The 27,510-nt window shown below is 39.1% G+C and overlaps 1 protein-coding gene across 1 annotated transcript in view; it reads right to left on the minus strand.

The window, feature by feature from the left end:
• LOC126299514 (collagen alpha-1(XI) chain-like) overlaps positions 1-27,510 on the minus strand; it is a 497,414-nt gene that overhangs the window by 13,966 nt on the left and 455,938 nt on the right. Inside the window, exons 27-28 of the mRNA XM_049991477.1 lie at positions 18,325-18,509; positions 2,527-2,742 (exon numbers count right to left, since the gene is read on the minus strand). Of these exons, the coding sequence (XP_049847434.1) occupies positions 2,527-2,742; positions 18,325-18,509 (401 nt within the window). The remainder of the gene's footprint in view (positions 1-2,526; positions 2,743-18,324; positions 18,510-27,510) is intronic.

Here is a 27,510-nt window from a genome sequence, read left to right on the forward strand (position 1 = left end):
ATGCTGGGATGGATTTCTGATTGGAAATTGAGGAAAAAAGGTCCTATGAACACGTGTTGGGGAATGGGTCATTGCCATGGTAGATGGTGCTGATGAATGAAAGTTCCTCTGACGCCATGTCATGTCTGCAGCCCACAGATGACAATTATGCAGGCTGATAATGTCAGTTCTGTTACAGGTCACTTTGTTGGTAAAGGGGGCTGATGTCAGAAATCCCGTAATTGTAATGGTCTGGTGCAAAAACCATTGCATTATCCTTTCTATAGAGGGAAATCCAATTCTGATAATCTTTGCACTTTCTAGCAGTTGTCATGTAGGATACACATAGTTGTACTTTATCTTAGACCATGTTGGTGGGCAACTTTCTTGTAACTTATACTAGGGTTCATCTCAATATCCTTTAGAATCTGGTCCTTCAAATCTGGTGTAATCGGGTGTATGTACAGACCATTGCCTCCCTGCATGTTCGTCTGTCTGGAAGGATCCATGATCACACAAACACCCAAAAAGGGCTTGAAATTTTGCTTGATGTGGTTAGTGTCTGTGAGGGTATTTGTTGTGGTACAGACGTCTTGCCTCTTGACCATTTCCATCTGCATGGCCCTACATGAACATTGTCTCGGTTTGTTGCCAGAATGAATAACAGACCATTCTGCTGCTTACAGTACAATGTATCAATCACACAGCCTGCAACATACAAGGAACACACAGCACATGGTCAGAGGAACTTTCAGTTGTCAGTGTCAGCTACTGCGGCAATGATGCATTTCTGGACAAATGTTCATAGGACCTTTTATCCTCCATTTCCAGTGAGGAATCCATCCCTGCAGTTCATTGGTTTTATTAATGTTCACCCTGTATAACTAAGATGAAGACGGGCAATGATTCCTTCAGTGCAGTTGCACACTGAGCTCAAACTCTTACACTGATTGGTAAGATGTTGCAGGGACACTACATCAGTAGTGTGTGGTACAAGTTGAGACTTTGGGTCTGATGAGATGTGAGCTAGGGTAGTACATGTGTCTGTTGTGACCACTGTGACCGGACGGCATAATGGTCACGATATCTGCCTAGTAAGCAAGAGATGTAGGGTTGAATCCCAGTTTGGCACAAATTTTGTACTTGCCCAATTGATGTAATGCCCACTGGCAGCTAACGTCTTCAGTTCCTTTGTGTCTTGATTCACAGGGGCTGCAGGATAAAAATGGTATCTGTTCTTCCAGACATGTCCAAAAGAACAGGTACCACATATATAAATGATCACTATGCTGATAGTCAGTGATGCTCCAGACATCATCACACTATTTGTGTGACTATTTGTCTTGATGCAAATGCCCATTTCCTGACTAACGTATTCGAAATGGCTGCATGATCCTGCACAGCCAACTGAATAGTATGTTTGTCCTCTTGGGTACTAGTTGCGTGGGGTGACTGAGATTCTGCATGGCATCGAAAATGGCCCACTTGAACCCACTGGTTCCCTGTTTGCATGACACTTATGGGATCCCAACCTAAACAAGCAGCATTATCAAACAATGATAAACCACACTCATGATAGGCCACACTCCTGCTGCTGTCCATTTCCAACATGTGCTGGTAATTGTCTCTCCTCCTAAAACAAGCTGTTACATGACCTCACAATCAACCATCATTTCAATGCAATTTATGAAAGAGAAACCCACTGTGTTATCTTATCTCATACTCAAACTGCACTTGGCATTACTCCCACCCACTTTGTGCCATTGTGCTGATATGCTAATCTAAGTATGTTGTACATTTAATGACAATTTGATGTTTGTGGGTTGCCATCTTCATAGTGTTGCAATAGCTGCAGTGTAGTTTACAGTTAATTTTTAACAATGGAAAATCCAGGATGGAATATTGACAATATTATGAAAAGGATAGATGGCTGCTCACCCCACCTCTCCCCCTCCACACACACACACACACACACACACACACACACACACACACACAGGCGCGCGCGCGCAATCACAGTCTCTGGCTCATGAGGCCAGACTGCAAGTAGCAGTGTGTGATGGGAAAAGCAAATATGGGTGGTGGGTGTAAGGAGGAGGCTGGGGCAGGGAGTCTGTCTAATCTCTCCACCTCACATAGCTGCCCAACACTTTCTACACCTCGTCCCTGCTTCCACAAGCAGCACTTTACCATCCCCAGCCCCTAATCTGCTATTCCTGTGCCTTCCCACCCCAGCCTTCTCCTTACCCCGATCACCCAGACTGCTTCTCCCATCATGCGCTGCTGCTCACAGTCTGGCCTTGGCAGCCAGAGACTGGTTATGTGTGCATGAGTTGCATTTGTGTGAGTGTATGTGTGTATGTTGCCTATTCTAATTAAGGCCTTTTTGACTGAAAGCTTGCATGTTTGACAATATTTCTGTTGTGCCTATCTGCAACTCAGAATCTCTGCTATATGATGAGTAGCAACCTATCCTTTTCATAATATTATTACAGTTAACCTTAATATAAATTTAAGGTGCATTACTGAGATTACTGTTATACTGACCTTGCAACCATCACTAAGGATGTCTGGCTTAATACCATCAAAGCTATACACAACCTCATTTTCTCCCAGTAGTTTGATGGCCATGTCATGATTTTGACTTTTGAGACTGTACCAAGCTGCTGAATTGATGCATGTATAGGTGAAGTTTTGATATGCATCCTGACTGAGCAGCCTCAAGAATGTCATCTGGACTACTCCAACAGTCTCATAAGTTATCTGTAAAAATAGTTTAGCACAGTTTTCAGAATCATTCATACCACTGCTTGATACCATAAATTTTTGAGTAAATATAAAGTAAACTTTACAATTATTTCTCAAGGAACAGGTGTATTTTATATTAGAATATAGAGAAATATTAAGCGGAAATCTTTGAAGACTACTAATAACAACCTTCTGAACTTGTCAAGAATGCAATTTTTAAAAATTATTTATTTAATCAAGTGGTAGAAAATACAGTGATTTGACATTGCCCCATAGAAAAACATTGGGAGAACATGTAGATGTTGGCTATTCAACCACTACATTGCTCTCAAAAATTGACAATGCTGCTTACTCAACAACACAGAATTTTGACCATACTCACCCATGTTGGAACCAGATGTTGGTGGAACCAGCATCTGGCACTATGTAAAAGTTCTATAAGTGTGCTATGCAGAAATTGTTGATAATTTGGTCCAGTGAAACATGTTGGCAGAAGTACAGGTCCTAGAAGATTTTTATGGGCAATTCTACTCTAAACATACATATGGGTTCCAATAGCCCCAGATGTAACTATTCAGATTGTTAGAATAAATGTTGTGCATGGAGTAGGCCTAATTTGTGAATAAAATGTGTGTGGAGGACAGTGTCATTATCATACTGATGAAGAAATCACAGCGCAAATTCTATATAACATACAGAATTTGGTAGTCATAGTGCTGCACCTTCTAAGGTTGTGTACAAATAGTTTGTAGTCCTACAGCACCCCTAAATGGTTATGGACCTGGTTGAAGCTGACTCTCTCAATAACACAGCATCCTAAAACTTTTGTGTACTATTAGGAAGAACTCTGTATATATAATGAATATCTCTCCATTGCCCTTTGTCTCAGGATAACACATAACAAGTGAAAGCAACAGTAGCTATCAATGAGATCACAACCAATGAGCCTGACTCATTAGCATAACTCATAAACTACTGGTCAAATTGTATATATTCCACAGCACAAATTTGTCCTCTACCATCACAGAAAGTTTATTGTGGAAGTCCTAAAACACTCTGTACATGAAGAAGAAGTTTTATTTTTTTGCTTTGGTAAACTATCATTATCATAACTGTTTATATCACAGTTAGAAAGTAATTCAAAAAACTGTTAATCAGTAGTATGTGATGTATAAGCTATTGTGCTTATATGCAGGAATTTCTTGAATAAATATCTAATTTAAAAAAGAGCCATTGTGGGATATTAATCTTCCTAGAAGAGTAGGGAGATGAATTAAGTTGCAGAGCTCAAAACCTTAATCAGAAAGTCAAATACAGCCACATTTGATGAGCCTCCAATGATAAATGTCAAAATCATGAATGATTACAGAAAATGCAAAGTAAAAAGAGGCAGTGAAAGAAAAGAACTGGAAAGACATTGGCTGTAAAAGCTACAGCGAATATAACTAGGAAACTTAGTGATAGCAATAGAATGGTACATATTTTCATAATCATATCTGTCTCACAAAAGAATTACATCAAAATCTGAAATATGAGAATAAATAAACTGACCTGATGCAATTCCCTAAGAGTAGTATTATTTACATCTATTATTATTAAGTATTATTTCCTTATTTTTGTACATTGTGCCCCATTAAGTTCACTTCAAACATAAGTTGTTTCCCATATAATTACATTACTACTGTCTCTATTTAACATATATTTACTATATGATGGAAAGCACTGGTGGAATGTAAATAATTTAAGAAGTAAAGACAGGTAGACATGCTGAGTCACTTAAAGGCACATAAACAAAACTGGGAACATTTTTGCTAGCTTTGAAGGTGCTCTCTCTCTCTCTCTCTCTCTCTCTCTCTCTCTCTCTCTCTCTCTCTCTCTCTCTCTCTCTCTCTCTGTCTCTCTCTCTCTCTCTCTCTAGCTACACTGTGCCACTGCGCCAGCAGTGGAGCTCAACTGCAGGGATTGTGTCAAGTAGAATATGAGGGAAGAAAGTAGGCAGGGGGTGGGAAGAAGGGTTCAGGGTGGGGGAATTCTGACAGCTGGGAGGGAGAGGCAGTAGGTGCGCTGGACAGGAATGTGGGAGAAACAGGCATTGCACAAGATAGGAATGGAGCAACAACACCAGTAAGTTCCTTCTGGCCACATGCAAGGGGAGTTGCATGCAATGTACAGGGAACTACAGGTCAGAAGGTGTATTCTTTTTGGACTGTCCACAGATGGATGTGTGTATTATGATGCCATACGCAGAACTGGGGCTCGTGTGAAAAGATGATGTGGTGCCACTCCTGTGTCCAGTGTTGGATGAGTGCAGCATGAGTGAAACTAGGGTCAAAGGGCCGGAGTGGAGGTGGATGTGGGGCACGGGGTAGTGGAGATTGAGGCCATGAAGATCACAGGATCTAAGGAAGTGTTGGAAAAACAACTTTCATCTATGTAGTTCAGAGAAGCTGGAAGCTGGTGCTGATGAGAGGGGGGGGGGGGGAGAGGGGGAGAGGAGGGTGGGCGAGAAGGATCCAGATGGCACAGACTGTGTAGCAACTACTGAAATCCAGCATGCTGTGCTAAGCAGCATGTTCCATCACTGGGAGAACAACTCTACTCTTGCTCACATTTTGGCAGTTTTCATTCATTTGGGTGAACAGCTGGTTGGTGGTCATACTGACATACAATGCTATGCAGAAATTACAGTAGAGCTGTATACTGCATGGCTCTTTCACAGGTGATCCTGCCTCCGATGGGACAGGACAAGCCAGTGGTGGGACTGGAGTAGGGTGGGAGTACTTGACAGACCTTGTACATGGGTCTTCCAAGAGGATGTGGGCCATGTAGCAAGGGGTTGGGAGTGTGTATGACATAGGATTGGATGTTGGGCAAAAGATTTTTCATCACTACAGATGCTCAGTTCATGGGTGGCAGAATTACACTGATGGAAAAAAATGCTGCACCAAAAAATAATTAATGGAGAGTAATGAAATTTCTGAAATGCAAATGTCTAGGTAACATATTTAAATCATTAGTACTGCAAGATCACAAGCTAATGTAGATGTGAAATGCTGGTACATTAATAACCAGTGTAAGTGCCAATATGATGAATACAAGCATTTGCATGCATTGTGTTGCACCGGTGCCGGATGTCAGTTTGTAGGATGGAGTTCCATGCCTATTTCACCTGGTCATTCTATACAGTGATGCTTAATGCTTTTTGTGCATGCAATGGGAGTTATCATCCAATGATGTCCCATATTTGCTCAATTGGAGACAGATCTGGTGATTCAGAAGGCCAAGGCAACATGTTGACACTCCTTAGAGCATGTTGGGTTACAACAGCAGTATGTGGACAAGCATTGTACTGTTGGAAAACAATGCCTGGAGTGATGTTCATGAATGGCAGCACAACAGGTCAAATCATCAACTTGATGAACACATATGCAGTCAGGGTGCTTGAGATAATGGGGAGAGGGCTTCTGCAGCCTCATGAAATTGTACCCCAGACCATAACTCCAGTTGTAGGTCCAGTGCATCTAACATGTTGGTTCCAGACCCTCCATTGGACTCCTCCTAATCAACCTTGCCACTACTGGCACCAAGACAGAAGCATATTTCATCAGAAAGCAGAACTGACATCCACCTTGCCTTCAATGTGCTCTTGCTTGACACCACTGAAATCACAAATGGTGGTGGTTTGGGGTCAGTGGAATGCATGCTGCAGTGCATCTAGATCAGAGCTGTTCTTGAAGTAACTGACTTGTAACAGTTCATTGTGCACAGTGGTGCCAACTGCTGCTCAAATTGCTGCTGCAGATGCAGTACAATGCGCCAGAGCCATACACCAAATATGATGGTCTTCCCTCTTGATAGTGCCATGTGGATGTCAGGAGCCAGATCATTTTGTGACCGTACATTCTCATGATCATCACTGCCACCAATCACATACAGTGGCTACATTCCTGCCAAGTCTTTTTGCAACATCACAAAAGGAACATCCAGCTTCTCGTAGCCCTATTATACAACCTCATTCAAATTCAGTGAAGGTTTGATAATGATGCCTTTGTAGCCATAAAGGGATTCCTGACTAAAATCAGTTCACCCACTCCAATCTAGAAGGCCATGATCATTTAAATCAAACCTGATTTGTATCCTCACAGTGGTGCGACTGGTGCCAGTCTTACATGATAGGTGCAAAATTTGAATAGATATCATCATTCAGATGTAAAAACACACCTACCATCTTTCATTTATCAACTCCTCCTTGGCGCTGCAAATTTTTTTTTTTTTATACTGTGTATATGGACGTGAGTTTTCGTGTGAAAGGTGTGGCAGCTATCAAAATGCAAGTAGTGTTGATGGTTAGCAGGCTTGATAATGACAGAAGTTTGTAAGCAACCATCAGGTGGAAGCCATTGTCCAAGGACCAGGTGAAGGGGACAGGAGACAAAGTGTTGAGGATGTGGATGAATGGGGATATATAGTTTTGTCCCTAGAACTAGATCATGAAGATAGAATCATTGAACTGAACCAGAAAAGGAGTCCAGGACTTTGGATAGCTGAGGTGGTTTACCATGCAGTTGCCCAATGGAAGTGCTGTGGATTTATTTGTTTATCTTCCTGTCAAAACAGTAGCAGTTAGGTGTCAGGATGTAATTATTGAAATGTATAAGGAATGAGATGATGGCTTGGGACTCAGTAGGATGTTGGAAGGGTGTGTTTGATAGTGGCATGGGCATTGACATAGGGGATGTTAGTTTATAGCAATGTGCCATCAACAGTGATGAATAGGGATCTTGGTGATGATGGAGTGGAAATGGTCGAAAGTTGGTGAATGAAGTGATTCATATCTTTAATACAGAAGGTTAGGCTGTGGGTAACTGTTTGAGATGTTGATCAACAAGAGCAGACATTCCACAGGAGGTACCACAGCAACCAGCTACAATGGGGTATCCAGGATTGTTGGGTATATGAATTTTGGTAAAGATATAGCAGGTGGACATACAGGGGCATGGGTGTCCAAAGAAATTTATCAGGGGGAGGGGGGTGCCAAAACTGTAAAAAAAGTGCTATTTTGATTATAAATGAGTTGGTCAGTTTCAAGAAGCTACATTACTGTCTCACTGCAGTCAGCCACCTGACGTTAAAATTGTTAACAAGAGGTTTAGCTGAATCAGGGGAGATAATTTCTAAAACCATGTGAGAACTCTGTAATGAATAAATCTCTCTACTCTAAAGGGAGACATGGTTTTAGAGGAGAGATTCTGGGATGGGCTCAAGGATTTGAGTAGCAATTGGACATTATGCTGGTCTTCTGGGATAAGCTTGCAATGGCTAGACTTGTAGGTGGAAGAGTTGGTGGATGCCATCTTCCAGATAATCACTGTAGCTCATAGTAACAGTGGTGAGGCATTTGCCTTCTGGGAGGATGTTTAGCTCAGGGAATTTTTTGAAGTTGTAGAAGGCTGTTGTTTCCTCTGTTGAGAGGTCTGTGATCCTGGAGAGGAGTGTTGGGAAGGAAGATAAGGTCAAGTTGGATATAAGGAATTCCTTGAAAGTGACCAGTAGCTGATTAGATGGGAGTCGGATACAGTCACTATTGGATGGTGGTATGAAATGGAAGAGGTAAAATTCAAGTTGGGATTTTGGTAGTTTTGATTGGAGGGACTGGTGGAAAAAAAGATGTTTATCGGGTTACCTTCCATTAGGAAAGCTGGTGTGCTCAGTGACTGTGATATTATTTATAAATTATAGAGTGCAGCAATCAGTCATCCTTTTTTTAGGTTTTATTTGGCAATTCCAGATTTTAGCTAGTGCCTAGCCATTATCAATACACTATTTTTAGTCTTAATACATGTCAGTTCCAGGGTAGAATAGTGTATTGATCATGGCTAGGCACTAGCCAAAATCTGGATTTGCCAAATAAAACCTACAAAAAAAAAAAAAAAAAGGACAACTGAGTGCTGTGTTCTATAATTTATAAATTTATAAAAACGATGCTCCCTATGTAGGGAGAAGGGGAGTAGATCTTTGACTAAAATAATAGAACTTCTATGGTATTATGCAGATTATTCTTCTGAATAAGTCAGATAAGAATATTGAAGGTTATAATTTACAAACTAGTTTTCGTGAGCTGATGTGTAAGCCTTGTACTGTTTTCAGGTTAGCAATATATTTAACAATTGTTAATATACTAGTATGTTACTGCTGTTCATATAAATATACATGCACACATAGGCATCCACAACAGGTGCAAGAGTAGTGGTGGGTGGGTGGTGGTGGGGCTGGTGGGGGGTGGGGTGGGAGAGGGGGCAACAGGTGCCTCCTGGAATCTGGGAGACGGACTTTTGTTTTATTAAAGAATTTTCACGTCTTTCTACAGACGATTGTCTATGATTACACTAAACTGTAGATCTAGTATATAACGAGAAACATTCTAGCTTTGGCAAAGTCTATGTAACTTGGGTTTGTTCAGCTGGCAGGTTAGTCAAAAGAATTATGACTTTTCCCCTGCAAAATAGTGGTTTCAGCACAGTCATACAATGGTGGTGAATGTGAATATTTACATAACATTTCTTAAATAGTTCACAATTATTTTTCTGCCACTTCCTCATAGAACCTATATCAAGCTGCAGAAAGGGACCAGTCCAACACCATGGCACATGGATTCTGGTGCATATTTCCAGCACAAAATAAATGTGGCTTTCATTATACCTGTCGAAAATATGTCCCCAATTTCCACAAGGATACTTTCTGCTGTTGCTACTAGTGCTGCTGCTGCTCAGCTTAATCACAACAGTGGCTTATCATTTGTCTGCAGTGAAAGAAGACCTGCCACTCATTGCTGACACCACATTGTGTTTTACAAAGCACAGTTTTGCAGTATTCTAAGTGTATTCACCTATACTTCATCGAGATACCCAAATGTAACAATGAAAAAGAGGAAATATCATTTTATGTGCCAGGTGAGAAGAGACAAATGATAAACCATAAGGTAGAAAAGTATTCCACTCCAGCAATTTTTCTTAGCTCATACAAACTATGAACAGAATGAGAAGTTAGGTGATGGATAGTAGTTTGATAAACTAGCCCTGTGGGACTCAAGACTTTATGGAGTGCAACACAGCTCAAGACACAGTTTAGCAATCCAGTTTCATTGCTGCATAGTAATGTGTCAAACTGGGAACACAAGGATAATGTCAGTTCAGTCCTCGGCTGTTGGGGTGTTAAGAGTCAGTAGTACTGGCCAATTTGAGATTTTCTTGGTAGGTGCCCCTACATTCATTACTTTGAATGATGGCCTGAATTACATTTCACCCAAAGAACCAACAAAATGTAGCTCTGAAAACAGATTTTGTTAAACTTTAATTATGCTAGCCAATGTTGATAAATAGAAGGCATGAAAATAACTCAGTAAATAAATTAACTTGAGGTGAAGTCTAGTTTTGTGAGCAAACCTTTTTTAAAACTTACATCCTTTTCCTGTACTTTGAAGAGTAGTAATTGGTGACATTTACGCTGGTTGTTTTTCTTAACAACCACAGGTTTTTGGATTTTTAATTTTTATCTTTTTGGGTAAAACTGACATTTTTGGTGTATGAACAAGACTATCTTTGGTGCCCATATCTTGATTTATTTTCTGTATTGATGCATTTGCAGGAGTTTATCATATGGGGATGCTAATTTTATACTGTTAAATCAAGGAGGTGGAATTTTAATCATGTATGTTTTCCTTTTAAGTATCAAAGTAATTCATCTTCCAAAAATACTGAGTGAAACCTATGAATTGTTTGACATATAATACAATCAGCATACTTCCCATCTAATTTAGTTCTTAAGCTCACCAAATCAGTTCCATCAAAAATGGCTATTTTCGAATCTTGCCTCTTGTTGGACACTCGTGTATGCAAATATTAAATGGTTTTGAGGTTACAAAACATTTTAAATTTGTTAATGTTCAAGGGCATTATTACAGTTATTGCTTTTGTTGATCATAAATTTATTGTGGATTACAATGAAACTGAAATACTAAAAACAAAATGAAATTTATATTTATTTTGTATGAAGACTAAGCAAGAAGTCTTCTAACACTCATTGATAATAAGACATATTTTTGGTCATAATTTGTTTAAGGTGATCTTTTAATTTCGTAACAGGAAGGGCTGTGACATATTTCTTCATATAATTATGATCTCTACTGCATAGTTCAGATTTAATGATACCAATGCATAATCTGTTTTCACAACATATATATCCTTATGCTGCTTACTAATCATTATATAATGTTTATGCAGTCTTTTGTATTGCAGTGTTTATGACCTATTTCAACAGACAGGTCACTCAGATGTCTGATTTTAAGCTTTTCTGGTGAATCAACTAATTTCAGTGCTCTTGGGCAACCAGCTGGGTGCAGTAATTCATGAAATGTCATATTTAGACAGCATATTTTGCAGTCATTGTGATTGCTGTAGAATGAGCCTCTTTGAATTCTATATTATATTATAATTGGTATCTCTTGCAACAGTGATTACAACCCCGCCATTATGTTCCTGTTTTCTGCTGAAGACAGAGCAAAAGCTCAAAGAGAGAGTTTGAAATACACTAATTAGCTCTATGTATTTGCTGTATCTTTCAAGTTTCTGTATTCTGCAATGATGATCATTATATTTAATTTGGTTCTGTACACTGTCTATGGTATGAACAGCTTTGTGATTATTCATTCTATATTCACAATCTTGCTGAAAATGTCATCTAGGATCAAACTGATAAGGTCACGAACCTAGGGAAGATGCTGCAGGTGATATCATGCTGTTAGCAAAGCCATTCATGTCAGTCGTCTGCTGCCACAGACATTAATGCCAAATTAACTGCGCTGTCCTGACAGATACTCTCATCATACATCCAACATTGATTTCTGCCATTATGTCACACAGTATTGCTTGTCTGTTAGCACTGACAACTCTATAAAACATTGCTGCCCTTGGTCATTAAGTGAAGGCCATTGGCTACTGTGTTATCTGTGGTGGAAATCTGACATTCTTGGCCCACCTTGACATTGTGGATCTCAGAATACTGAATTCCACAATGACTTCTGAAATGGAATATCATATGCATCTAGCTTCAACTACAATTCCATGTTCAAAGTCTGTTAATTCCCGTTGTGCAGCCATAATCACATTAGAAACTTTTTCAACTGAATCACCTGAGTGTAAATGACAGCTCGACAAGCACACTGCCCTGTCGTACCTTGTGTACACGATGCTGCCACCATCTCTGTATTTACATATCACTATCCAATGACTTTTGTCACCTCATTGTATTTCTCATCACAGTCATCCTGACAATGAACAAATTTCTTCCAGTGAGAGTTCAGTTTACTGCTACAGTAACTGTAGAATGTTTGACTTTGATGATGGAGCCACAATCTCATCTGTGCTTTCATTGCTTCATCACTATCATCTACATCTAGATCTACATCTACAAAGGTACTCTGCAAGCCACCGTATGGTGTGTGGTGGAGGGAAGTCCTCGAAGGTGCTCTTTAAGTTCTGGAAACAGGTGAAAATATGATGGGGCCAAGTTGGGACTGTTGGAGGATGTTCGATGAAAGTGAACACAAGGTGACAGATTGTTGGAGATGTCACAGAGCTCATGTGCAGTCTGGCACTGTCATGCTGGAGGAGAGAATGCTCCCATGTGTGGAGAGACTATTTGAATCTGAAGCTCAATAACAGAATGCTGTTTCTTATGCAGCAAGATAGTTATACACTGCCATGTTACACCCTGCTATTTAGACCCTTCTAATGACAGCGGGCCACAAAAATGTAGACATAAACTATAAAGATATATAATGCTAATAACACTTGAATTATTAAGAAATCTTTATGAGTTTTCACATAAAAAATTTGGGAGCATTACCTTTCTGCATGCCATCATAAATTATTCTCTGAAGAAGTACATGCTGGGTAAGTATATTAAGAATGGGAAAGACCTGTTGTGGTTTGATAAAAGAAATTCAGAGAATGTCTTGAAAGTCTCTTCGGGTTTGCTGCCGGATACTAAAATCAACTTGACTCGATATTTCGGTGATCCAACTGTTTGCCATCTTCAGGAAATGCTGCTTCAGCTGATGAGGCCCGCTGAGAACTGACGCCAAGTTGCAAATCGATGTCCTATGTAGGCCACCGTTTAGTACATGGCACATGCACCGCCCATCACGGTTTCTGACAACCAAAACAGGGAGGTGGTGCTGCCTTTAGTGAAACACTGGTGGCAACGATATATCGCAATCAAGGCCGCAACGAAGAATGTTCAGTTTTGATGTGAGATAACACAGAATTCCACATTTTGCTAAGAGGAAACCCATTGTTTCTGTTTATTAAATTATCAGCCAACCTAATTTCAATCGCCTCTTTATAGACACTGTTCCAAAATCCGGAAATGTTGGCAACCACATCAGTTTCCTCAGATTTCATTTTGTGTTCCTCATTTAGGCAGTGTTCTGCTACCGCCATTTTTTCCAGCTGTTGTAGCGGTGTGTGACAGCAATGTTCCACACACCTGTCATGCACTGTGTGAAAAGAATGGCCAACGTAAGCTTTCCCACATTGACACAGGATTTTGTACACCCCGGGTTTCCTAAGGCCCAAATCATCCTTCACAGAGCCGAGTACAGCCCTAATCTTAGAGGGTGGATGGAACACACTCTTAATGTTAAAATTCCTTAAAAATCATCAAATCTTAAACAATAAGCCTCCAGTATAAGGAAGAAAGGCCACAGATCTATGTACCTCTTCGTACACCTCTGAAGATGGTCCAAACTCCATAGCCCAATGAATCTGTTTCTCGGTGTATCCATTTTCCTTAAAAACAGTCATCAAATGCTCAAGTTCTTGGGTTAAGCTGTCTGCATCAGAAATGGCATATGCTCTCCATACCAAAGTCCTAAGGATACCACTACATCGGTGTGGGGGATGACAACTCTTAGGATGCAGGTACCAATCTGTGTGTGTCAGCTTTTGGTGAACACTGTGTCCCAAAGTTCCATCTGGTTTTTTATAAACCATTATGTCTAAAAATGGAAGCATCTCTGGTATGGAGAGCATATGCTATTTCTGACACAGACAGCTTAACCCAAGAACTTGAGCATTTGATGACTGTTTTTAAGGAAAATGGATACACCGAGAAACAGATTCGTCGGTCTATGGACTTTGGACCATCTCCGGAGGTGTACGAAGAGGTACATAGATCTGTGGCCTTTTTTCCTTATGTTGGAGGCTTATTGTTTAAGATTGGATGAATTTTAAGGAATTTTAACATTAAGAGTGTGTTCCATCCACCTTCTAAGATTAGGGCTCTACTTGGTTCTGTGAAGGATGATTTGGGACTTAGGAAACCCAGGGTGTACAAAATCCTGTGTCAATGTGGGAAAGCTTACGTTGGCCATTCTTTTCGCACAGTGCATGACAGGTGTGTGGAACATTGCTGTCACACACCACTACAACAGCTGGAAAAAATGGCGGTAGCAGAACACTGCCTAAATGAGGAACACAAAATGAAATTTCAGGAAACTGTTGTGGTTGCCAACATTTCTGGTTCTTGGAACAGTGTCTATAAAAAGGTGATTGAAATTAGGTTGGCTGATAATTTGATCAACAGAGACAATGGGTTTCCTCTTAGCAAAAGTGGAATTCTGTGTTATCTCACGTCAAAACTGAAAGTTCTTCATTGCGGCCTTGATTGCGATATATCGTTGCCAGCAGTGTTTCACTAAGGGCAGCGCCACCTCCCTGTTTCGGTTGTCAGAAACCGCAATGGGCGACGCATGTGCCGTGTACTAAACGGTGGCCTACATAGGACATCGATTTGCAACTTGGCGTCAGTTATCGGTAGGCCTCATCAGCAGAAGCAGCATTTCCTGAAGATGGCAAACAGTTGGATCACCAAAATATCGAGTCAAGTTGATTTTAGTGTCCGGCAGCAAACCCGAAGAGACTTTCAAGTTTTATTATGCTGGGAAAGCCTAAATAATCAAATTCAGAAAATGCTGTTGAAGCAGAGAGTGTTGATCCATCTTGGTTCAAAGAAAGGTCATGGAGATGTCAACAGGCAACAGTTTGCAAAAATTTGTACATCTACAGAGAGATTGATGTGTGAAGCATATAAGAGCTTCCACCATCATACCTTAATGAAAGATCTTGCCAATGTAATAGAAGATGAATGATGAGTATCTCCTCAAACACAGCAAACTGATATTCAGACTGGAGAACAGTAATGTAAGGTATCTATCAAGGCTGTATTCTATGTTTTCTTTTTTATCCTACATTAGTGCTCTGGCAATCAATCCTTCATCAGTTTGTTAATAATACATCAGTTTTAATTCAAATTGCAAAGAAAAAATCATTACTGCATCATTAATACACTAGATAGCTTAGGAAAATGGCTATAGTGAAATACTTTGAACATCTCAAAAATGCTTACAGTATAGTTCAGAAACCACTATTGAGAAATGCCAGAAACTTAAAAGTAAGCCATATAAATAAGCATATAGCAGAATTAGAATTTGCCAGATTTCTAGGACTAAATCTAGATAAGAATTAAAGCTGGACTATATGTACTGAACTAAACTGAATTTTAGTTGGAAGATTACATTGTGCACAGCAAGTGTAAATGTAATATTGGACATGCCAAAGTCAGAAAACATTCAGTATCACTTATTACCTATGGAGCAGCCATTGTAATTATGCGTTAATGCTATTGATTACATTTAATGAAATGGGTATTCCTTAATGCTGTAAAATTTATTTTCCATAGGGTAGGCTTTTAGTTTCTTAGGAAAGTTATAAAGTTATTATGAAGTGTACTATCATGTAGATTTTTTGGCAGACTTCTTAATAACTTGAGTACCAACGCTCTTTTTGAACAGTTGTAGGTTGGTGGTGTATGTGTTGTACCTGCCTATTTCTTCCACCATGTGTTCGGGATGTGGGTATTAGCTCTAGTAATCCAATCTGAACTATCTTTTGTGATATATACTGAGGTGACAAAAGTCATGGGATAAGGATAGGCACACATGCATATGGTAGTAATATTATGTACACAAGGTATAAAAGGACAGTGTATTTGCAGAGTTGTCACTTGTACTCAGGTGATTCATGTGGAAAGGTCTCTGACATGATTATGGCCGCACAACTGGAGTCAACAGACTTTGAGTGCAGAATAGTATTTGGAGCTAGAAGCATGGGGCATTCCATTTCAGAAACAGTTAGGGAATTCAGTATTCCAAGCTCCACAGTCTAGCATGTGCCAGGAATACAACATTTCATGTGTCAGCTCTCACCATGGGCATCACAGTGGCCAACGGCCTTCACTTAATGAATGAGATCTGTTGCATTTGCATAGAGTTGCCAGTGCCAACAGACAAGCAATACCTTATGAAATAACCACAGGTATCAATGTGGGATGATGAACGTATCCATTAGGACAGTGTTAATGAGCTATAGCAGCAGATGACCAACGCAAGCGACTTTGCTAACAGTGCGACATCACTTGCAGTGCCTCTCCAGGGCTCACGACCATATCAGTTGGACACTAGATGATTGGCAAACCATGGGCAGGTCAGGTGAGTCCTGATTTCAGTTGGTAAGAGATGACAATAGGGTGCAGCCATTCATGGACTTCATGTGCCCAAACAACAATGAAATTTTTATGGATGACAGTGCACCATATCACCAGGTCACAATTGCTCGCAATTGGTTTGAAGAACATTCTGGACAATTTGAGCAAGTGATCTGGCCACTCAGATTACTCGATATGAATGCCATCGAACATCTATGAGACATAATGAAGAAGTCAATTCATACACAAAATCCCACACCGGCAACACTTTTGCAATTATGGACAACTATAGAGGCAGCAAGACTCAGTATTTCTGAAGGGGACTTGTTGTTGAGTCCATGCCAAATCGAGTTGGTTCACTATGTCAGGGAAAAAGGAGGTCTGATATGTTATTAGGTAGTATCCCATGACTTTTGTCACCTCAGTGTATGTTACTGTTTAATATTTGCCCAAAGAAGTAAAAGTTTAGATATCTAGATTTTTGGAGCAGTTTCTACATTTTTCAAAAGTTGATCATCTTAAAATCACCCTAACTTCTGACTGGCATTTGTTCTTTACTAATACATACTGTTTTCTGTTGTGCAGGCATGATTGTATTCACTCACCTGATTGCCCTCAAATGCCATAGTTTTCCAACTTTTGTATCAGTATTTCATGGACAGATGACTGAATACTATATTGTACTGGATTGACAGTAGCCAATTCTGTGAATTTACCCTTTTTGGAACCATACTGTGATGGTACAAGGATGTTGTGTTAGTCCAGACGAACAACTAATCTATTATAACACATAAATATTTACAGTTTTCTTAGAAACCTGATATCAATGAAACTGGATTGTACTTGTGTAGGGTCCTTCTTATCCCTACTCTTGTGTTCTGGTACAATCCTAATTAACTTTAGTTTTTCTGGAAAAATTCCATCTCTGAAAGAGCTGGTTGCTATGCCCAACAATGATGTAGTTACTTATTCATTCACGTAATTCATTATTTTGTCACCATCAGCTGATTTATTTGGTGCATAACAAATACAATAAATTACGTAATGTTTTCAATGAAAATGGTATCAATTGATACTCATTTCATACAGCCAACCAAGCATTATTCTGACCATTCATGTACTGTGAGAAATAAAGATAGTTTATGCTTCTTGTTCCTAAATTAAAGTTCTATTCTCAGCTATCATAATATGTTGGATTGCAGATCTTCAACTTATGGAAAGATAAATAAGTTCTAAACATGACTTGAGACCTACCAAGTAAGAAGTTACATGATACACTGATAAAAAGATATTACTACCCAGTGAAAGAGTTCATGAAAGACAAGCTGATAATTTAGTCAGGAAATCACTGAATATCAACTTTATTATATAAATATCACTGTTCTTTCATAGGAGATCTATGAACTTTAGAATATTGCTCCATCTCATCAGCTGTACTTTTTATAAGTGAACTATATAAGTAATTTTTAATGTAACAACAAAAATTAATAAGTGTACATTATGATTTGAATAAATTGCTATACACTATTTCCTATAATTTGTTTTTGTAGTATCATGAAGAATCATGTTTTTTTGTCAATTTTAAGTCCATTTAATCCTGAAATTCTACAGAATTACAATTTAAGGTTAAAATGTAAAAATTCATGCTAAATTTTGAAACTTCTATTCACAGAATTAACTCAGTTAAGGATAATAGAGCTTCTGTTCTAACTGCATGAGACAACCAAAATTACTCAAAAAAACAACAATGTCATCTGTGATTGTCATAGAAACCTTGAGAATGAGGAATATTGGAAGGATGTAGAACTTAATAAGTCAACTCTCTCAACTTATGTACTTGTGGATTAGCAATATGCAAACATCTTATAAAGTATTTCTTTTTGTTATATTGTACTTCTAGGTATGTAAAATGTGCCACTTTGTTCGGAAATAATAATGAGATTAAAAAATATCTTATGAAGATGAAGAGATTGTGTAGGTTTTGGCAGTCCTTACTCGGAATCCTCCTCGAAGATTGGAATACCACTCATTTTTATCACTTTCCTTCCTCCACTGGATATTTGGCATCTGACGAGAATGTATGTCAGGAAAAACACAGGTTTCCCCACTTCCAGTCATATTGCAGTACACATATATGGCATCATCGGGCATTCCTAAATTGGGATCAATCCAGTACCATCCTAGAAAAAACAGCGTTATTTTGTTATTACACTATGAAAGACTGAGAATCAACAAAAAGAAGTACATACAGCAAGGTTTGTGGCTTAATCTTCTATTCTGCAAAAACAGTATTCTATTTCCATATTTCTTTATGCTTGAGATTAATATTATAATGTCTGGTAAAGCAACAAAACTATATCAGAAACACTTCCTGAAAAGGACATACACTTACAATTTCCACCTCTCTTTTTATGGATTTAAAGAAAATTGTGTTAAATGAGTTAAAATGTATTTAAGTAATAAAAAGTGGAATGTAGAAATGAACATTACAAATGTCTAGGAACTTTATCAGACACACAGGTAATTTTCAAAGTCTGGTTGAGACTTACATGTTATTTATGCCTTACGATAAAATGAGGTCATGTACTTGCAATTGATCGCTGCTAGCATGAATGTATGTAGAGAGAATTAGGAGCACTATTAAACCTCCTTGGGACACACTTGGAGTTACTTTCATTTCTGTAGAACGTTTATCATCTAATAAAACATACCAGGTTCTGAGATCAGGAGCCATGATGGCATTTGAAAAAGGTGACTAAGGTGACTGGTCCACAGGATACTGGATGGAAGGTATGCATACTTTCATTGATTTTACATATTACCAGAGCTTAATAGGATTTTCTGATAGAGCTTTCATGAGGATGTGACAGTGAAAATTATTGCACACTTCATGGATATGACACACAAGCTGCCTTAAAGTTTTCTTAATCAATTTCCATGCTAGAGTGTAGCAGGGATGTAACAGTCTTTGTTTTCACAGCATTAAATTACTGGTACAATGAAACAAATGTGAATCATTGTCATTTGTTATTACTATACATGGTGCCTACTTATATACAGGGTGTTTCAAAAATGACCGGTATATTTGAAACGGCAATACAAACTAAACTAGCAGCAATAGAAATACACCGTTCGTTGCAATATGCTTGGGACAACAGTACATTTTCAGATAGACAAACTTTCGAAATTACAGTAGTTGCAATTGTCAACAACAGATGGCGCTGCGGTCTGGGAAACTCTATAGTACGATATTTTCCACACATCCACCATGCGTAGCAATAATATGGCGTAGTCTCTGAATGAAATTACCTGAAACCTTTGACAATGTGTCTGGCGGAATGGCTTCACATGCAGATGAGATGTACTGCTTCAGCTGTTCAATTGTTTCTGGATTCTGGCGGTACACCTGGTCTTTCAAGTGTCCCCACAGGAAGAAGTCACAGGGTTCATGTCTGGCGAATAGGGAGGCCAATCCACGCCACCTCCTGTCTGTTTCAGATAGCCCAAAGCGATCACACGATCATCGAAATATTCATTCAGGAAATTAAAGACGTCGGCTGTGTGATGTGGCCAGGCACCTCTTGCATAAACCATGAGGTGTTCGCAGTGTCGTCTAAGGCAGTTTGTACTGCCACAAATTCACGAAGAATGTCCAGATAGCATGATGCAGTAATCATTTCGGATCTGAAAAATGGGCCAATGATTTCTTTGGAAGAAATGGCGGCCCAGACCAGTACTTTTTGAGGATGCAGGGACGGTGGGACTGCAACATGGGGCTTTTTGTTTCCCCACATGCGCCAGTTCTGTTTATTGACGAAGCCATCGAGGTAAAAATAAGCTTCATCAGTAAACCAAAAGCTGCCCACATGCATATCGCCGTCATCAATCCTCTGCACTATATCGTTAGCAAATGTCTCTCGTTCAGCAATGGTAGCTGCGCTGAGGGGTTGCAGCGTTCGAATTTTTTATGGATAGAGGTGTAAACTCTGGCGCATGAGACGATACGTGGACATTGGCGTCATTTGGACCGCAGCTGCAACACGGTGAACGGAAACCCGAGGCCGCTGTTGGATCACCTGCTGCACTAGCTGCGCATTGCCCTCTGTGGTTGCTATACATGGTCGCCCTACCATTCCAGCATGTTCATCCGTCACGTTCCCAGTCCGTTGAAATTTTTCAAACAGATCCTTTATTGTATCGCTTTTCGGTCCTTTGGTTACATTAAACCACCGCTGCTCGTTTAGTTTTTATTGCCGTTTCAAATATACCGGTCATTTTTGAAACACCCCGTATATATATACTTCAGTTTTTGATACTTTTGATCTTTGTTCAATGCTGTTCTGCATATGTTTGATTTGAATCAAGGAATCAAAATTCATTTCTTAAGTCAGTTGTTAATGACTAACATTTCTATCAGATATATATTTTCTTATTTCTTGATGACCCTTTCACTTTTAATGACAAATGTTCCTGTAATAGCATAATTGCTGTTAAACCCTCACTTTTCATTGGAATCAAAACTTTAACTTGTAGTAGTAGTAGTAGTAGTAGTAGTAGTAGTAGTAGTAATTGTTCCAGTGTAATGACAAGCGCCAGCACGACAATGAAGAATGGAAGAGCAGAGAGCAAACAATTTTTTTTGGATGCAGAGTCCTTACAGTAATACACCACCACTCTCACTTCAGCCTTCACTGGACATAATTATCCCAACAGCGTAGTTCAAAAGCAGATTTCCTGGGCCATCACACCCAATCCTGGCACTGCTGATCCCTCCAAAAAACAACTTCGGAGCACACCACTTGTCACCCAACATTATCCTGGTCTTGAATGTATTAATCAGCTACTTTGACAAGGCCATGACTTCCTAAAATCATTAGTTGAAATGATGAAATGAGATCCGTTCTGTCTGAGATTTTGCCCACCACACTTAGAATAGCTTTCTGTCACCCTTCCAATCACCACAATATCCTTGTCAGACCCTATGCTCCTTCTGCACCCATCTACCTACCCTATGGCTTCTACCCCTGTGACCAGCTCTGCTGCAAGACTTGCCCTATGTACCCTCCTATCACCACCTATTCCAGCCCTGTAACTGGCAAAACATATCCTATCAAAGGGAGAGCCATCTGTGAAACAACACATGTCCTATACCAGCTGTTATGTAAATACTGTTCAGCCTTTTACATTGGCATTACTACCATCAAGTTACCAGTCAGGATAAATGGATATAGGCAGAGGGTGTATACAGGCAACACATAATACCCTGTTGCAGAGCATGCTGTACAACATGACAGCCATGACCTTGGTGCCTCTTTCACAATACGCGCATCTGGATTCTTCCCACAGGTACCAATTTCTCAGAACTCCTCAGATGGGAACTAGCACTACAACATGCCCTTGGTTCTTAACACTCACTTGGCATTCATTTACGTTAATTCCTTCCATCTCAGCAGTTCTTCACAATAACTACTCCTTTTTTCACTCCATTTTAGTTTTCTACATCTTTCATTTTCTGACAAGTCTGTTTTCCGCCATCCCCCCCTCCCACCACTATTACATGCAATGCACTTACCTCTTCACTCTTATGAACTTGTGCATGATGTTTTAGTAGTAATCCCTGACTTGCATATTACCCTATCTTCCAGCTTTAAGCCCTCAGGTTTTCAAATCTCATCCAGTGCAGTCTCCAGCAATCAGTCTTTCTTTCTCATCCCATCTGGTTAGTCTCCCTCGACCCAGGGCTTTCAGTGACTTTTACAAACTGTACCCCTTTCCTTAAACCTCTCCAGTACTTTTCCTTCACCACTCTTCCTTCTTCTTCAACTCTTCTGCCAAAAGAAGAAGCCACTGGCTCTGAAAGCTTGTAAAAGTTAAACACTTTTGTGTGTGTGTGTGTGTGTGTGTGTGTGTGTGTGTGTGTGTGTGTTTTAGTATAAATGGATATTTACAATGTCTAGTTGCATGTTGTAGAAACGTGTGGTCTGGAGCAGTAGCAATTCAAACAAATTTTCAGGAGGGTAAATGTAAAGTATTAGGGATGTATCACTCTCCAAGCTGTAGGATAAAAGTTTTTCTAACAAAACTTGAAGTACTACTTGACAAAGTCATTAAAAAATTTTTGTATTTAACAGTAGTTGGTGACCCAAATATAAATACATTGAAATAGAGCAGCTGTGCGCAATGTTTTCCAGGTGTTATAAATACTCTGCCTGACAAAAAAATGTGAAACAATTAAAAAAGGGAGTAGGAAATAAAAAGAAACTTCATAGGTTGAGACAGTATGTGGTGTCATTTTATTGATTACAAAATCAAGTCAAATCTACAAAGAACTTGACAATATGAGCCCTCTTATTAATATGATGTTGCACTCCTTGTGTCCTAAATAGGAAGTGTGTCACACAGCCACAACTTTTTTCTTTCCCGATAGAATCTGGCCCACAAATTATGTAATTGGTTCTCGATATCCTGGATACTTGCAATGGGATGGAGGTGATGCCCAAGCTGGTCTCAAACATGTTCTATCGGAAACAGGTTTGGGGTTCTTGCTAGCCACAGGAGTACCTCAACATTGTTCTGACAGTTCACACAGACATGAGCAACATGTGGATGGGTATTGCCTTATTGAAAAATGATGGATGACTATTACCCTGTTGAAAAATGACACCACAAAACTGTCACATGAGAAGAAACACATGAGGGTGTATGATGTCTCTGATGTACCACTGTGTCATCAGAGGTCTCTTAGTCACCACCTGTCATGACCTGAAGTCATACCTGATGGCTTTGCACAATATGACACCAAAAGTAATGCTGTCGAGCCTTTCTGAAATATTGGAAGAATGTGACCTCTACCAAGATTGCCACCACACTTGCCAACAATGCCCATGACTGACAGCTGAATAAAATGCAGCACCATTACTCAGCTGTCTAAGCTTTCTGGTTGTGGCACAACTCCAAACGCAGCCATTTTCATTGTAGTGTTAATGGCAGCCTATGTGTGGAATGGTAGTTCCCTAGTCCAGCTGCTGCTAATCCCTTATCAATGGTACAGGATGACACAGAGTGTTGTAGGGAGTATATTAATTATTCATAGATGACAGGCACAGATGTGAAGAGGTTATGATGTGCTTGGTGCACAACACAGTGGTCACACATGGCTAACTGGAACCTGACAATGTGTGGCCAGCCTTCGTGTTCCCATGCTGTCCAACACTGGGTTACTGTCATATCTCAATGCTCCACAAATCTAGATATTCCATGATTCAATCAGTTGGTGAAATGGAGACCCACAATGTTGCCACTTTCAAAGTCTGTTAGATACAAATAACACCATCTCACTTGAATATGCAGCATCTTATGCCACTCCACGTCTGGCGACAATGCTAAATACACATTCTACATTCCTAGATTTTCAGAAGGCATTAGACATGGAGCCCCACTACAGACTGTTGACGAACATACAAGCAAAATGTACTAGGTTTGTAGATATGTGAGTGGCTCAAAGATTTCTTAAGTAATACAACCCAATAAGTTGTCCTTAATGGCAACTGTTCATCAGAGACAAAGGTATCATCATCAGTAGCCTAGGGAAGTGTGATAGTACCACTCTTATTCTTTATAAAAATAAATTATCTGATGGACAGGTTGAACAGCAACCTGCAGCTGTTTGCTGATGATTATGTGGTGTACAGGGATGTGCTGTCATTGTGTGACTGTAGGAGGATGCAAGATGACTTAGACAAAATTTATTAGTGTGATGAATGTCAGTTTTCTTTAAATATAGGAAAATGTAAGTTAATGCAGATGAGTAGGAAAAACAATCCCATACTGTTCAGATACAAAACTGGTAGTGCACTGCTTGACACAGAGACACTGATTAAATATCTATTTGTAGCATTGCTGCAAAGTGATAAGAAACGCAACGAGCATGTAAGGATGGTAGTAGGGAAAGCAAATGGTCAACTTCAATTTATTTGGAGAATTTTGGGAAAGTGTGGTTCATCTATAAAGGAAGATGTAGATGGAATGCTATTGTAACACATTCTCAAGTACTGTTAGAGTGTTTGGGGTCAGCACCACATCTGATTAAGGGAAGACATTGAAGCAATTCAGAGGTGGGCCGCTAGATTTGTTACTGGTAGGTTTGAGTAACATGTAGGCATTATGGAGATGTCTTGGGAACACAAATGGGAATCCCTGGAGGGAAGACTATGTTCTTTTGATGGAACATTATCAAGAAAATTTAAAGAATTAGCATTTGAAGCTGACTGCAATACAGTTCTACTGCCACCAACATACACTTGCATAAGGACCACAAAGATAAGATAGAGGAATTAGGGCTCATATAGGGGCATACAGACGGTCATCTTTCCCTCATTCTATTAGCCAGTGAAATGTGAAAGCAAATTACTAGTAGTGGTACAAGTTACCTTCTGCCATGCTCCATATGGCAGCCTGTGAAGTATATACGTAGATGCAGATATAACATCAGCAATCCTAGTGCAGTCTGGTTGCTGTTCCATTAATCACAGAGAACTGCAACTCTAATAATTTACATACTCAACAATGGTGCATGTGTGTAAGAAGTAACAATGAGATCTGACCATGTCTTCTGGGTGCTCCATTTTTTTTTTTCAAGCAGTGTATGTGTAATATGAATCTGCATATAAAGAGCCCAACAAAGAGCTCAGGAATATCATACACAACAACAGATCATGTTTTTACATACTTACCTTTACATAAACTGAAAGTACATATAACTAACACAGTCATTTCAGATCATCATGGTCAGTTAACTGAGCTACAGGACAAGAAAAGTGAAACTGAGAATGTAGTTGTAGAGTAAGGGACTGACAAATGCTGGAAATCTCAATATATTGGAAGTGTTACTCAGATAAGTTGACTGGAAGGCTGTAGATGACAATAAGATGAAAAGAAGCTGGGAAACTTTCTTTGCAACCATAATTCACCATAGAGAAATAGCTTGTCCAAAGTTCAGAAGAAAGATAAATGTATGACACAGTTAGAAATGGACCACCACAGAGAGGTTGAAGAGACTGGAGAGATTGGTGGAAGAGACAGAAAAGTTTTGCATGAAAATTATTAGAAGTATAATAACATCTTGGGTTGTTGGGTGTTCTGCCGGATATCAGCATCGTACTTGCACGATATTTCGGTCACGTAGCTCGTAACCTTCATCAGGTGTGACCTGAGACTCATGAGACTTCTGTCATTAGATCACCGGGAAAACCTGAAGAGTTACATTAGAAGTATAATAGCTAATCAGACTGTGAAGTGTACAGATGTAGCAAGAAACAATACAGCAGGGTTATTAGGCATACAACATCCAAATATTATGTATTATGATAATCAAAACAGAATCTCTTCGAACAATTCCAAGGCATTACACTCTGGTTACATGTAAACACAGGGATGAGACAAACAGGACAGGAACTTGGAATAGGGAAATAAGTAAATGATCCATGTAAAGTGTGTTCCACTTTAAATGATTATATGTGAACATAGTTCAGAAACTAATGACATAAAATCAAGCATTGGCTAAAATGAGAAAAGGTTAACCAAAAATGAAGGATGCCTGTTCTTCTTTCCAACAGAGGAAAGAAAAGTTAAAAATAAAATTAAATCACTGAAAAATAAAATGACAGAGGGTACGGACAGAATATCTACAATAGTAATCAAATACCGATCACAGTATCTAGAAATTCCTCTAATATCCTGATAAATTCTTTAATAGAGAAAAATCTGTTCCCAACAAGCTGCAAAAAGAGTAAAAGGTGATGACAAGGGGGAAAGTATAGATTTACAATGATTACACCCACCTCATCAAAAATAAGAGTTGGAGGAGGAGATTAGTGCTTAATGTCTTATTGACAACAGGTCATTAGAGATGGAATACAAGCTCAGATTAGAGGAGAATGAGGAAGGAAATCAGCCATGCCCTTTCAAAGGCACCATTCTAACATTTGCCTGAGGCAATCTAAGGAAATCACAGGAAACCTAAATAAGGATGGCCGGACATGGGTTTGAACTTTCATCCTCCCACATTTGGGTCCAATGTGCTAACCACTGCACCCAGTGTGGTGTAGGGGTGGCTGGGAACCTCATCAAAAATGAAAATATTGCAATTAATCATAGAATGGATCTAGGAAAGGGAAGTCCACCTAAAACATTAGTTGTGAGCTTTGTGATATACAGAAACGAAGAATTATAAGAATGGGAGAAAGTTTGTAATGTATTTCTGGGCCCCTCAAGAGCCTCTGTCTGTATATGCCATACTACCAGCTTAGAGAAATTACCTAGATATACTATCAGAGGGAATGCAGCCAGCCTAATAAAATAATTTGTAGAAAACAGAGAACAAAGTGTAGAATTAAGATACAGGATGAACAATATGGGGTAAACTTTTTATTCTGATTTTGAAGTGCTGAAGTATGTGGTAGCATAAGGATCGATACTTGGTCCACTATTGTTTGTACAGTATATCAATGATATGTCAGCACCAGTAAAAGAAAATACAATAATGTATGCAAATGATACAACACCCATAGTAACTAGCATTTAATAAATGATTTAGAAATAAGAATTATCATGGGCATAAATAGGGCAGATTAATATTTAAGGAATACAAAATATTTATTTAAAAAAATTTAAAAAAAGATCTGCACGAAAATACTGCCAAAGAGAACAACAAATGAAGAGAGACCAAATATAAAACTTAAGGTCATGTAGATAATAGAAGTTAAGAACAACAATTTTCTAGGATTGACAATAGATTTAGTTATAACTTGGGAAAATCATATTGAAAAGATCTGTTAAAAATAAACAACAATGTATTTTTAATAAGGAAAATACCGCATGCAGTTGATGTAGATACACTATTAACAATGTACTATATAGCAATTCATCCACATCTGTCATGTTGTTGTTGTTGTTGTTGTTATGATCACGGTCTTCAGTGCGAAGACTGCTTTTATGCAGCTCTTGATGCTACTCTATCCCATGCAAGCTTCTTCATGTCAGAATAACTACTGAAATCTACAACTTTTTAACCTGTTTACTGTATTCATCTCTCGGTCTCCCAAATACTGTATAATAATACAGAATAGGGAAGCAAACATGTATATAAACAGAGTGGTAAAGCTGAAAACAAGACAGTTAGAT

The sequence above is a fragment of the Schistocerca gregaria genome, chromosome X (genome assembly GCF_023897955.1).
Source record: "Schistocerca gregaria isolate iqSchGreg1 chromosome X, iqSchGreg1.2, whole genome shotgun sequence".
NCBI classification, from domain to species: Eukaryota; Metazoa; Arthropoda; class Insecta; order Orthoptera; family Acrididae; genus Schistocerca; species Schistocerca gregaria.